We start from the raw sequence: 13,113 nt of genomic DNA, 5'->3' as shown, positions 1-13,113 counted from the left end.
TTCCTTCTTTACTCACATTTAACTAATTTGTGCAATGTACTTATTTATAACTTAAAACACGCCTTTGTCTAGTTATGTATCCATCTGATAAAAAAGGAGAATATGTATACGCGTAAATTCATATATATATGTATATATATATGCATATGTATGTATATACATACACTTACACATACGTGCACATTCGCCTACACTCACATTAGCGCATCAATGAATACACTGCACGCGGACAAGGTTCCTTCTCAAAATAGAAAAACGTTGTACGTACCTTTCAGAAGGAAAATGTTGTCCGATAAGTCCAAGTTGGCCTTCTTGTGAGTTATGCGAATTATTGTTAAATTTTTAAAAGTGGGATTTCTCTTTATATTTTCAAAAATTGCCCTTTCGTTTTCCGTGTCCACGGCTGAGGTTGACTCGTCCAGCAGGAGTATCTGCAAAGAGAAGAAAAATAAAAACATACATACATATACATAAACACGTACATATGTACTAATATATATAAACTTCAATGTGTCACATGGGGAACACAACTAAACCGGATAAATAGTGCGGGCAGAAAAGTTTACTAGATGTGTGGTATTTCGTTCAAAAGAAAAAAATATATATCCTTCATATGCGCATATGGATAGAAGAAGAAAATGGACGCATAGCCCATTATACGTCATTACATGAAATGTGAAATGAACAATATACAATAGTAAAAAAATAGCTTAATTCACTCTCAGATTTTGTTTAATAAAGTTACTACAGCTGTGCAAGCTCCTTTTGCGCAATTCTTTTTTTTTTTTTTTTTTTTTTTTTTGTGTGCTTTTCTGTCAAGTTTTTTCCTTTAATTTTGCCAATTTTTTGAAGACGATACGTACCTTCGGATACTTGGATAGCGCCCGGGCGATGCAAATTTTTTGTTTCTGCGATGATGTTAATAACTCCGTTTTGTTAGAAATGACGGTCTCATACCTCTTTCTTAATCTGCATATGAACTCATGAGTGGTACAACATTTCGATATGTTAATTAAGTCTAACATATCAAATTGATTACTGTCTATAATACCATAAGTAAGGTTTTCTTTTATAGTTCCTTTCAATAACTTTGAGTGCTGCTCAACATAGGTAATTTTATCAAATATTTCTCGACTTGAGTAATTATTTAATAGTTTATTGTATAAGTATATTTTTCCCTTCGTACATTTGTATAAATTTAAAATTATTTTTAAAAGAGTGGACTTCCCTTCACCGCTCTTACCTATTATTACATTATTAGAATTTTTGTAAATTTTCATGTTAACATTTTTTAAAATATAATTATCGGGGTTGCTGTTATATTTAAAAAACACGTTCTTAAAATTAAGTACTACATCATTATCTTGATAATCTACACACTCAAATAGTAGTGCACTTTTTTTTCTATTAATGATCAAAGAATCATATTTTTTACTTTTCTCTTCATTCCTACTTGTCTTACAAACTAAAACATCTTCACTAGTGTTATTATCAGTACTGTGATATGTAGCTATATGATTAGCTTGTCCCATTTTTGAAGGCATATTGTTGTTTTCATTATCGTATAAGATAGAATCTGCGTTATTACTCTTGCCAAATGGTAAACCTTCATTTTGTACTGCATACATTTTGATTAATTTAATTACGTAATGATACTGATGAACTATATCACAAATGTCAATGTAGTAATCTAATATATCAATATAAGAATATATGTTATTTATATAAAAAAAAAAGGAAGTAAAGATTTTTTTGTCCATCTGTTTACTGCTCAATAGATAATTACCATTTAACAATATAAGCACATACGTAATAGTAACAAACAATTTATTTAATATCATATGAAGTAAATTAAATCGTTCCTTCTTTATTTGTAAATTTAAAATAGTATTCAAAGAAGTTGAGTATTTGTTATACTCATGCAGTTCTGTGCTAAATAATTTTATAATATTCATGTTATTAAGTGATTCTAAAGATATTCTAGCATTATTGATCTTCTCTCTGTTAATTTTTTTTATTCTTTTCTTTTTCATTTTTGATGACATTAAAGTCAGGAGAGAAGAAAAAAAAAAGCAACCAGCAATAACCATCGACAATTTCTTATTTAAATAAAAAATATAAATAAAATTTAGAATAATAGAAAAAAAATTTCTTATAAATGGATTTATATAATAAGGTATGATATCTGAAAAGTCATGAGACTCTACTGTTACTTTATTTATAACTGTGTTATAATCAACCTTATCATAATATTCATACTCTTTATTTAAATATATATCAAATAAAATTCTTTTCACTTTTTTCAAACAATCTGAACTAGTAATCATAAATATATAATTTCTTAGTCCACATAAACACATATTAACAACACGTGCTAAAATACAATTACATAATGAAAAAAAAAAATCATCGAATTTTCTATTTGTTAAATCGTTAAAAATTAAATTATCAAATCTTGGAATAACTATACTGATAACAGCACTATGTATCATAACAAAAATTGTTAAGAAAAAAATACTTCTCTTCCATAATACGTTTTTACATACCCATAGAAAGTTCATCATATTGTCTTCTTTCATGTACACTCTTACCCTATTTATACCTTCTTTCACTCTACTATATATCTTTTGAAAAAATAAACGACAATACTGCTTATCCAATTCAACTACTTTAGTATCTTTTCCCGTAATATTACTTCTGTACCCCTCATGTTCACTAAACAACCTATAATAAATACGACGAGGAACTGGCTTTATCCATGTCCCGCATTTTACCCCATTACTAATTAACATGGAATTACATTTATTTTTTACATCCATTGTGAACTCCTTACGCTTACCCCTATATATATTAACAACAAAATTTAAATTTTGAACAAGTGTATTTGTATGATACAAAACCAATCCTCTACTTTTCTTAACACTAACTAAACCATCCATTTTATCCTTACATGTTGTATATGGAGAATATTTGTTCATCATTTCCTTTCGTCTTAATACATTTTTGATACAACTCAAATCAGAAAGTTTTTTCTTTTTCTTACAAGCATTGCCATACTTTGTTACATTCTTAACTAAAATTCGGCTTCTCACATAAAGACTCTTGTTCAATATGGAAAAGGAAAAGAAAAAGTAAAAGGAAAAGACAAAAAGGAAAAATATAGTTTTCAGTTTTGGCATTTTCAGTTTTGGCATTTTCAGTTTTGGCATTTTCAGTTGTGGCATTTTCAGTTGTGGTATTTTCAATTCTAGCATTTTCAATTTTAGAATATTGAAAGTCCTTCTTCCTTTCTCCTGTAACTTATATACGGTTGTAATGACTGCTGAGTTGAAGAGATGACAAGTTAATGATAAACTGTCGAACTAATGAACTAGTGAAGTTCTCATTCCTCGAAACAACATCGCATATGTTCTCTTATCCTAAAAATATCTATTTTTCTGGCTTGTTCAGGCATCTTCTATACTATTGTCTTTATACGTCATCTCAAAGTAGGCAGAAAGAGGGGGGAGTAGGAAAAAAAAAAAAAAAAACCCATCAGTTGGTAGTAATATGTATATATATATATACACCCACACGAGCATATATATATTTATTCCACTACCCAAATGGTTAGAAACCTATTTAGAGCAATTACATAATTATGAAAAACAGATTCGGGTAAAATTGACATAACTGTGTATCTTCTAATATCACGTAAGCTTAATTTATTCCTCTTGCATAACATCCCCAATTATATTTCCTACCAACGTGCAAAAAGAAAACGATACGCTGCTATTTTTCTTTTAGCTAAAATGCAAAGGAATAACAGAGAAAAAAAAAAAAATAAATAAATAAAAAAAAAAATAATAAAATAAAAACAAACGAGCAAACAAGCAAACTAACAAACAAACAAAAAAAAAAAAAAAAAACTGCTATATATAAACAGAAAAATATAAATAGGATAAATTAAAAAAAATAAAGTGCGTGCATACTTGAGATATATACATTATATTGCGTAAAGCATTGTATATATATATATATATAGATATAGATATATATATATAGATATAGATATATAGATATAGATACATAGAGATAGATTCCTTTCCGACCTCTTGATATAATCACACTTGTGTGTTTCTGTCGATATATGAAATGATATGTATATATTATAGCTATTCACTGCCGTTTTATGGCACCCCACCCATCCATATCTTTTTTTCGACTACTGTCATTAGAGATTACACTGATGAAATGCTCATAACATGAACCTGAACGTAAGGCATATTTTTAATTATTCCCTAAGGGCAATTTTAACATAAACTTAAGTGATAAAAAAAGGGGATACAGGTAAAAGGAAATGGATGAACTGAGAATGTATAAAGAAGATGGAAGAGAGAAAAAGGAAAAAACAACAGAATAAAAAATAGTACAAACAAACCGCTATATAACTTCGAAATATTTTTCCATCCTTTAATTTCTCGGAAACAATCACGAGTACTACCTTTTTATCTGTATATTTTCCTGACGCATTACACTTGGCCATTCTTGCTACTGCTACTACTATTATTGTTACCACAGCTATTTTTTTTTTTTTTTCTTTTTTATTATCAGAGTAAAAAACAGATCACTAATGCATATTTTTGTTATCACATGATTGATAGCTAAATAAAAGGAAACATAATTATGAACAGGCAAGAATTTAATTACCGTATGACAGAACTTTAAATTCTTAATATGCACATGAATCTACATGCAAACATGTAAAATTCACATAATACAATCCCCCCAGTTCTCAAAAGTTATCAATAACAATAAAAATAAAAAAAATTAAAAAAGCCTTATACAGAGAGTTCGAAACCTAATATTATATATTTATATTTACGTTAAAAAGGGGCAAACTTTTTTTGGGTAATTAAGCTCATATTTTATATGCATGAAGCTGGTTAATATTCAAAATTTTTGCAAAAATTAATAAAATTACAAAGAAAAATTTGAAATATACAAAATGAAAGAAGTGCAAGAAATATTAGATATATTAGAAATGGAAGAAATACAAGAAATACAAGAAATGCAAGAAATGCAAGAAATGTTAGAAATGAAAGAAATGCTTAAACGATATATACTATACCCAACTTTGTTGTCATGTGCTAGTTCTATATATGCGGCCTTTTGGTAGTAAATTTTTTCTCCTTTTTTCTGTACACATTTTATGGGAGCATTTCCGCTTTTCATATGTTTATTGCAGATGCATAGTTAAGCTTATGCATACGTACATACAAACGTAATACATTTATGTGCATATTTCTATAATGGTACATAAAAGCAACTCGAAAATTATATGCCTTTCCGAAAATATAGTTTAGTAACACGAAAAAAATAAAATATGTAATAATAAAAGTACTATTATTAATATGAAGAAATATAAATAACTATACGCACGAAATAAAAATATTTTATTTTATTTAAATAGATCTATTATTTTTTTAATTTCAAATGGCATTTTCTTTTTATATTTGCCAGTAAAATGACATGAACAATATTAGTTTTAAAGCGCATTAAAGAGTACTTAATTACGCAAAGCATATAGTTTTACCTAGCTCTTTTAAAATTATCTTAAAAATAGTGATATATAACATAGCGATACACTCATAAAGCAGCTATATATTAATATTATTATATATATATATGTATTTATATAAATATGTATATATGTATTTATATATGTATTTATATATGTATTTATATATGTATTTATATATGTATTTATATATGTATATACTTATATACATATTGCATACTCGTATTAAAAAAAAAAAAAAATTAATTTATAAAGGGTAAAAATACGAAGCACGACCCAAAATCTATGATTAAAACAACTTTAAAATAATGAAAAATAAATTTAAAAAAAAAAATAAAAAAGATAAGTAAAAATAAAAAAGCTGTATTTCTGCAATGCATTATTTTTAAAGCGCATTTTATGCTACATTGTTATAATGTTCTACTGTTATAATGTTCTATTGTTATATTGTTATAATAAAATATATATTTATATATGGATTTTTCTTTTTTCTTTTTTAATACATTTGAATATTTTGTAATAGTAAATCCTCGTGAGTTCATCTTTCAACTTAAAAGAAAGAAAGTGTTTTACCGTGTATTGCTGCCACAAAATCGCAGGCCTTGCAAGTGTATAATAAAATATATATCAACCATTTTTTGTTAAACTATTTATATATATTTATGTATATTTATATATACATATACATATATACTTACACTCATGTTTACACATATATTTATACATACATTCATATATATATACATATATACTTACACGTATATTTACACGTATATTTACACATATATTTATACATACATTCTTATTTATATACATATAATATATATATATAAATGTAATGTATGTATATTAACAAGTGTGTACTTGTTTTCCTTTATTTTCTTCTACCTTTCTTTCCCTATTTTTTTTTTTTTTTAAATAATTAAAATGAACATTTTTAATAGACATATATGTACACTATAATATCGCATGAACATACCTGCAAGTTTATTTATTTCTCTTTAGTATATACGAAAAAAAATATATATTTTAAAGGAAATAATAAGAAGAATTAAAATATATTTTAGGTGTTATATATTGTTGTATATTACACTAGAAAAAAAAAAAGCGTGCGTGTTTGTGTGATAAATGATGAGTGACAAATTAGTAGCCGAACTCTGGTATGCATTTACAAACTGTTAGTTTATGTTTGTGTTTACATATGTACATTTGCATATGTACATTTGCATATGTACATTTACATATGTACATTTACATATATATATGTACATGTTTGCACTTTTTGTGTATTTTTCATGCATTCTCGCCTATATATGTACACTTACTCAATTATTTTTTGCCTTTCCATTTTAAATAGGTTTTTTGGCATTGTATGTTTTTCTTTTTTTAATTAGTTTTTTTTGTGAAAAAAATAAAATAAAATAATTTAATAAATAAGTGTTCAAATAAGTAGTCAATAGGTATGCAAATTGCCTTTGTAGCAAAGATTGAAGGAGCACAGTAATACGTTTGGTGAGCCCTTGTTGTGTTTGCCTACTTGATCGTAAAAAGTAAAGTGAGAGTAAACATTTAGCAACAGATCTGTATCATCATTCTATGAGGAGTACCTTTTAGACGTAGCCTACGTTCATCTGTATAAACGTATATATATATATATATATATATATATATATATATATATATATATATATATATATAGTATCATATGCATGCACGTGAAAAAGAGGTTACACTAACAGTAACGCCTATACTTAGACACCGACACACGCACGAAGAACATAGGTAATTAAGAGCAGTATCCCGCATTGTGTGAAGTACCTGTGTGATACGCAAAACGTAGGCTTTCGCTTGAAGTGCACTTGATTATTACTGCTTCCTCATTTTTTTGCCATATATTTTCTCCCCCTTTTTTCTCCACCCCCCTTTATGTACCCTTCGTCGAAAAACTAATATCCCAATAAAATGGAATCATCCATGTATAACAATTTGCGTAAACTGATAAACATCATTGACGAGTTAAGAGATATAGGTTTGCAGAAATATATAAACTTACCACGTATATGTGTAATAGGTACACAGAGTAGTGGAAAAAGTAGTGTTTTAGAATCAATTGTAGGTTTGGATTTCTTACCTAGGGGGGAAGGAATAGTTACAAGGAGGCCTATAGAATTTCGATTGATACATATAAAAGAAAATAATGAGCCAGAGCATTGGGCTATATTTGAAGACGAAAAGAATAAAAAGTTTACGGATTTTAATGAAGTTAGAGATCATATAAATAATTTAACTGATGAATTAGCAGGAACAAATAAAGGTATTGTAGATGAACCGATAGTATTAAATATATATTCTACCGGTTGCCCGGATTTATCTTTAATAGATTTACCCGGAATTACTAGAGTGCCACTAAAGAATTCAGATCAGACAGATGATATAGAAAGGTTAACTAGAGAAATGGCTTTTAGATATGTAAAAGATCCAAGGACTATAATTTTGGCAGTGTTACCAGCAAATGCTGATATGTCTACAAGTGATGCTTTGCAAATAGCCAGAAAAGTGGATCCTAAGGGATTAAGAACAATCGGAGTAATTACTAAAATAGATTTGATGGATAAAGGTGCAGATGCAAGTAAGATGTTGATGAATGATGAAATCACATTACGATTAGGTTATACAGGTGTCGTAAATAGATCAATAGCTGATATTAGGAGTGGGAAAAGTATAACTCAATCCTTAAAAGATGAACAAGAATTTTTTCAAAAACATCCAATATATAAAAAATTATCTCCAAATCTGTATGGTATTAATTCACTTACAGATAAATTAACAAAAGTGCTACTAAGACATATTAAAAATTTTTTACCTGACGTCAAAATAGAAATTAATGACAAAATTAGATCAATAAATGATAAACTATATGAATTAGGTACTAATGTACCACTTGATGCAACTAAAAAAACTCAACTTCTATGGTCTATGATAACAGATTATTGTGAAATTTTTAAAAATACATTGAAAGGAAAATATGATAAAAGATTACAAGTCTTTATTGAAAACAACGATATCATATGTGGACTTAAAGTTAGAAGTATATTTAACGAATTTTTAGATGAATATGTAGGTAGAAATGTAACAACTGAACTGAGCGACTACGATATTGATGATGCTATTTGTCTACATGAAGGAGATAGCTTACCTGGCTTCCCATCCCCAGATACGTTTGAGTTTTTAATATTACCACATTTAAAAAAAATATATGCCCCTGTTTTTAATTGTTTAGATAAAGTTAGTCAAACGCTTGATATTTTATCTCAAAAAATAGCTAACCGTGTTCTCATTAGATTTCCAAAATTATCTGAGCAAGTATTAGACTTATCTCAAGCAATTCTAATGAGGGAAAAGGAAAATACACACAACATTTTAGAGAACTTTATTGAAGCCGAAACAAACTATTTATTTACTAATGATTCGTCGTATTTAATTGAACATGGTAGTATTATTAGTTCAAATGAGGAAGATCAGAATGATAATGCTAGTGGTGCTGGAGGAGCAAACCAGGATTATAGCAGCAACCAACAGAGATATCAGAATAAAAGACAACAATCCAATTTGTCCAATTCAAATCAAGATATTAATATTATTAATAGTAATAACAATAATAATAACAATATGCAGAGTAAATACTATTCAAATATTTTGAGTGACCAAGAATATATTACAGGGAAAGCAACGAAATATATTACCAATGCACAGAAATCAGTTATGAGTATGTGGAATGGAAAGGATAAAAAAAAAACTAGATATAATGCTCAGTTTATTCAAGAAATTAGACGTAGGTTAGATTGTTATTTTAATATAGTCCTTAGAAATGTTAGAGATAGTGTACCTAAAATTATAGGTTATTTTTTAATAAGAAAATTGCAAGAGAAAATGCAATTTGAATTATACTCAGATTTAAATAGTGAGCAAAAACTTTACGAGTTATTAAATGAACCCCCACATGTAGTAAAAGAAAGAGAAAATCTAAATAAACAATTAGAAATTTTGAAAAAAGCAAACCAAGTTCTCTTAAAAGATCCAAATATCACTTCAATTAATATAGATTTATTTGATGCAAATTATGAACAAGATCTAATTGAGTTTCAGAAGAGCTTAAAAAATAGCAACATACAAAGTACCCCTCAAAACTATAAGCAGAATGTGAGTTCCTCTCGAACCAACATTCAAAATGTGAGTATGAATGACAGCTCCGTCATCAGGTAAAAAAATAAGAAAACATCCCTCGGCTCGAATATCCTAGTGCGTATATATACGTATACGTCTGTCAGCCATTTGTCTATGTATGCTTTTTTTTTTTTTTCCTGTGTGTGTTTATATTCTCATTAACGTACGTATACTTGCCGTATATCAACATACATGCAACGCTGCCTATTTTTCCCTACGTAGCAAACGGAACCAAATGCCAATGCAAAACCGAAACAACTCCCCCAGTTCGGTAAACTCAAACATCATGAAACAATCAAGTACCATAAATCAGAAAATGGGAAATTCTTCTTATATGCAACAAGGTCACATGAACGGTAACTGCATAAATGTTCATATTAAAACGTGTGCTCCCCCTACCCTCCTTGCTCTATTATTTTCTCATATCGTTTGTTGAACAATTTTGAAAAAAAAAAAAAAAATCTATATACGTATATATACACATATATATATATATATATGCTTCATACGTTGTACAAGCAGTTTTTGTCGAGAGCATTGTTTCGCGAGTACATGTGCGCACGAATGTACTTATGTACAACACTGGCACATGAGGAATTTTTAATGTTAACTTGATTTTCTCCTTTTTTCTCTGCAGATTCAAAAGGAAAGCATTTATTTGAAAAGGAGCCCATGAAGAAAAAAGTAATTCTTTAATTTTCCACTTTTCTGTGTACGCGTTCATAAAATACGCATATGTACATATACATGAGCATACGTATATACATATATACATATATATATAGAAGGTCTTCTCCACGTGCTCACAACTTTTGATGAATTTGCTTCAAGCAAGCCGCGGAAGGACATCACACACGTATAATACATGCATATATATATATATATATATATATATGCAAATACACCTATGTACTTATATCCACCCTTTTGTACATTTATGTTGCTATGATTTATCCCCGCATATTGATTCTTGTTTATTTTTAGGTTCAGTACAACCCCTTGTTGGATTAACATTGCACCACAAACCATGATTGACGGTTGAATAGTAAATATTGAAGGAGTGTTTACACCGAATGAATGATAGTACACATGTGAATATATTTTTATAATTATTTATTTTATGAACTAATTTGTTTAATTCACATAATCATTTATTAACAATTATTTACATTTTTTCATTTTTATTTTTCATCCTTTTTGTTTTTTTTGTAAAAATTGTGTAATAAGTAAATATGAGTAATCATAATAACGCAGTAATATGCGCAAGTTAAATTATTTTCTCCCATGCTTATGGCATATATGTTTATATATTAATGTGTATATACAAATGTAGGTATATAAAAACGTTTGTATATGCAAATGTATGTATGTACAAATTTATGTATGTACAAATTTATGTATGTACAAATTTATGTATGTACAAATTTATGTATGTACAAATTTATGTATGTACAAATTTATGTATATACAAATTTAGGTATATAAAAACGTGTGTATATTCAAATGTATGTATGTACAAATTTATGTATATATAAATGTAGGCATATATGTATGTGTTCATGAATATATACAGTATGCACGTTCATATATATATATGTAAAATATATATAAACAAGTACCAGGTGCATTTCACAAAGGTTTATACTTTTTTAACATATTTTTTTTAATTTGTTCATTTTTATACATAAAATTATCCTGATATTATTTAAAAAAATTAAAAAATTAAAAAAATTTTAAAAAAAAAAAAAACAAAATTTTTCCCAATCAATTATATTAAATGATAAAAATATAACAATTGACATGAAAGAGAGTGAAGCAAAAATTTGTGAAAAAGAAACAATAGAAATAAAAATTTTTTTAAACTGAAAATAGAAAATGTAGATTTTTTTCCTTTTATTAATACAAACATAATAACATAATGCATATTGAATAATAAGCAACGCAATTGTTATAGGGAAAATTCATTCCTTTTTAACTTTAATGCGAAAATATAAGGTAAATAAAAATGCCATGTGAAAAGTGCGAAAAGAAGTTGAAAAAATTGCCAACACCTGATGTCAAGAATAGTAAAAATATATATATGCAAAAATATATATATAAATATATATTTTACGAACCTTTTTAGCATTATTCCAATTTAATAAGGACATTCGACTATTTGTATATATATATACTTAATTATATGTTTATATTTTTTCCTTTTTAAATATGCGAACCTCCTTTTTTCATTAGAATGTGTATTTATATTTGTTAAAGTTCTTCTGTTAATATAAAACATATTTTAAATTAAGAAATTTTAACCTTTTTTTTTTAAATAACGTAAATATAAAACTTTGTAAAAAATAATCATATATGCAACACTTTTCCCCTTTAGGTTCAACAAGACCAGCTGGTGTTAATAAATTATTGGAATATCACACTACCAAGCAAAAGTATTTTTTCCAAAATGAATATTTAACACATTTTAGTTTTTCTTGTTTTATATTATATATATATATATATATATATATATATGTATATGTATGTATGTCATTTTAATGATTTAAAAAATTTCATTTATAAAGATTACAATATTTTCTTTTGTATTCCTATTTTCCTGTTTTTTCCCTTTTTTTTATATATTTTTTTATTAGATTTAATCCGAATAACAGAAAATGCAAAAAGTGTAGTAGTCAACTGCATTTTGATGGAAAATATTGTTCAGTATGGTAATATATAATAACAAAAAGGCTATAAAAAAATATTTGTATTTACAATCATATAGTGTTAGTGGACATTCCTTTTGAAACAATATGATGAAATAAAAACAAAACAAAAAAAGAAAAGAAAGTAAAAGAAAAGAAAATAAGAAAAAATATGATAAAATAGGATAAAAAATGATAAAAAATGATAAAATATAATAAAATATAATAAAATAGGATAACATATAATAAAAATAAAAACACACTCCAAAAACTTTCGCCTTTCCTTTTTCAGTTCTTATAAATTAGGAAAATGTAATTTATGCGGTAAAACCATAACAGATACTTCCTCCCATAACATGTCAATAGTTTAAATTATTCTGAATACATAATATTATAATCATGTTAAAAATATGAAAAAAGAACTACCCGTATAAAAAATATAAAAAAAGAGAACGCGCAAATTTTCGATTTCATATCAATCGTAAGGCATGAAAAAATTTTCTTACCTTACTAAATAATATATAGTATCCATCAATTAAAATGTGCATGGGAAAAGGATAATTTTGTTTTTCACAAGATAACTATATTTTAGTTTATACTTATATGTATATGCTTACATTTGAATTATTTGAAATGCTTGAATTT

The 13,113-nt window shown here is 26.8% G+C and overlaps 3 protein-coding genes across 3 annotated transcripts; 2 read left to right on the top strand and 1 right to left on the bottom strand.

Moving 5' to 3' along the window:
- Positions 1–40: 40 nt before the first annotated feature.
- ABCB3 (ABC transporter B family member 3, putative) lies at positions 41–3,254 on the bottom strand (the record flags this gene model as incomplete). Its single annotated transcript, XM_029005259.1, has 3 exons — positions 41–84; positions 269–431; positions 864–3,254. The coding sequence occupies 3 exons, from the start codon at positions 3,252–3,254 to the stop codon at positions 41–43; spliced, it is 2,598 nt and encodes an 865-aa protein (XP_028861865.1).
- A 4,268-nt stretch (positions 3,255–7,522) lies between these two features.
- On the top strand, positions 7,523–10,795 carry DYN1 (dynamin-like protein, putative; the record flags this gene model as incomplete). The annotated part of the gene is made up of 4 exons (XM_029005258.1): positions 7,523–9,819; positions 10,007–10,140; positions 10,422–10,468; positions 10,769–10,795. 4 exons carry the CDS (start codon positions 7,523–7,525, stop codon positions 10,793–10,795), a joined length of 2,505 nt encoding a protein of 834 aa, XP_028861864.1.
- Positions 10,796–11,789: 994 nt separating this feature from the next.
- Positions 11,790–12,839, top strand: PmUG01_09054300 (cysteine-rich PDZ-binding protein, putative; the record flags this gene model as incomplete). The annotated part of the gene is made up of 4 exons (XM_029005257.1): positions 11,790–11,850; positions 12,159–12,216; positions 12,418–12,492; positions 12,761–12,839. 4 exons carry the CDS (start codon positions 11,790–11,792, stop codon positions 12,837–12,839), a joined length of 273 nt encoding a protein of 90 aa, XP_028861863.1.
- Positions 12,840–13,113: the final 274 nt, after the last annotated feature.

Source organism: Plasmodium malariae (genome assembly GCF_900090045.1).
Source record: "Plasmodium malariae genome assembly, chromosome: 9".
Classification (NCBI taxonomy): domain Eukaryota; phylum Apicomplexa; class Aconoidasida; order Haemosporida; family Plasmodiidae; genus Plasmodium; species Plasmodium malariae.
Note: the sequence above shows the minus strand (reverse complement) of the source record. Positions and strands in the feature narration are given on the sequence as shown.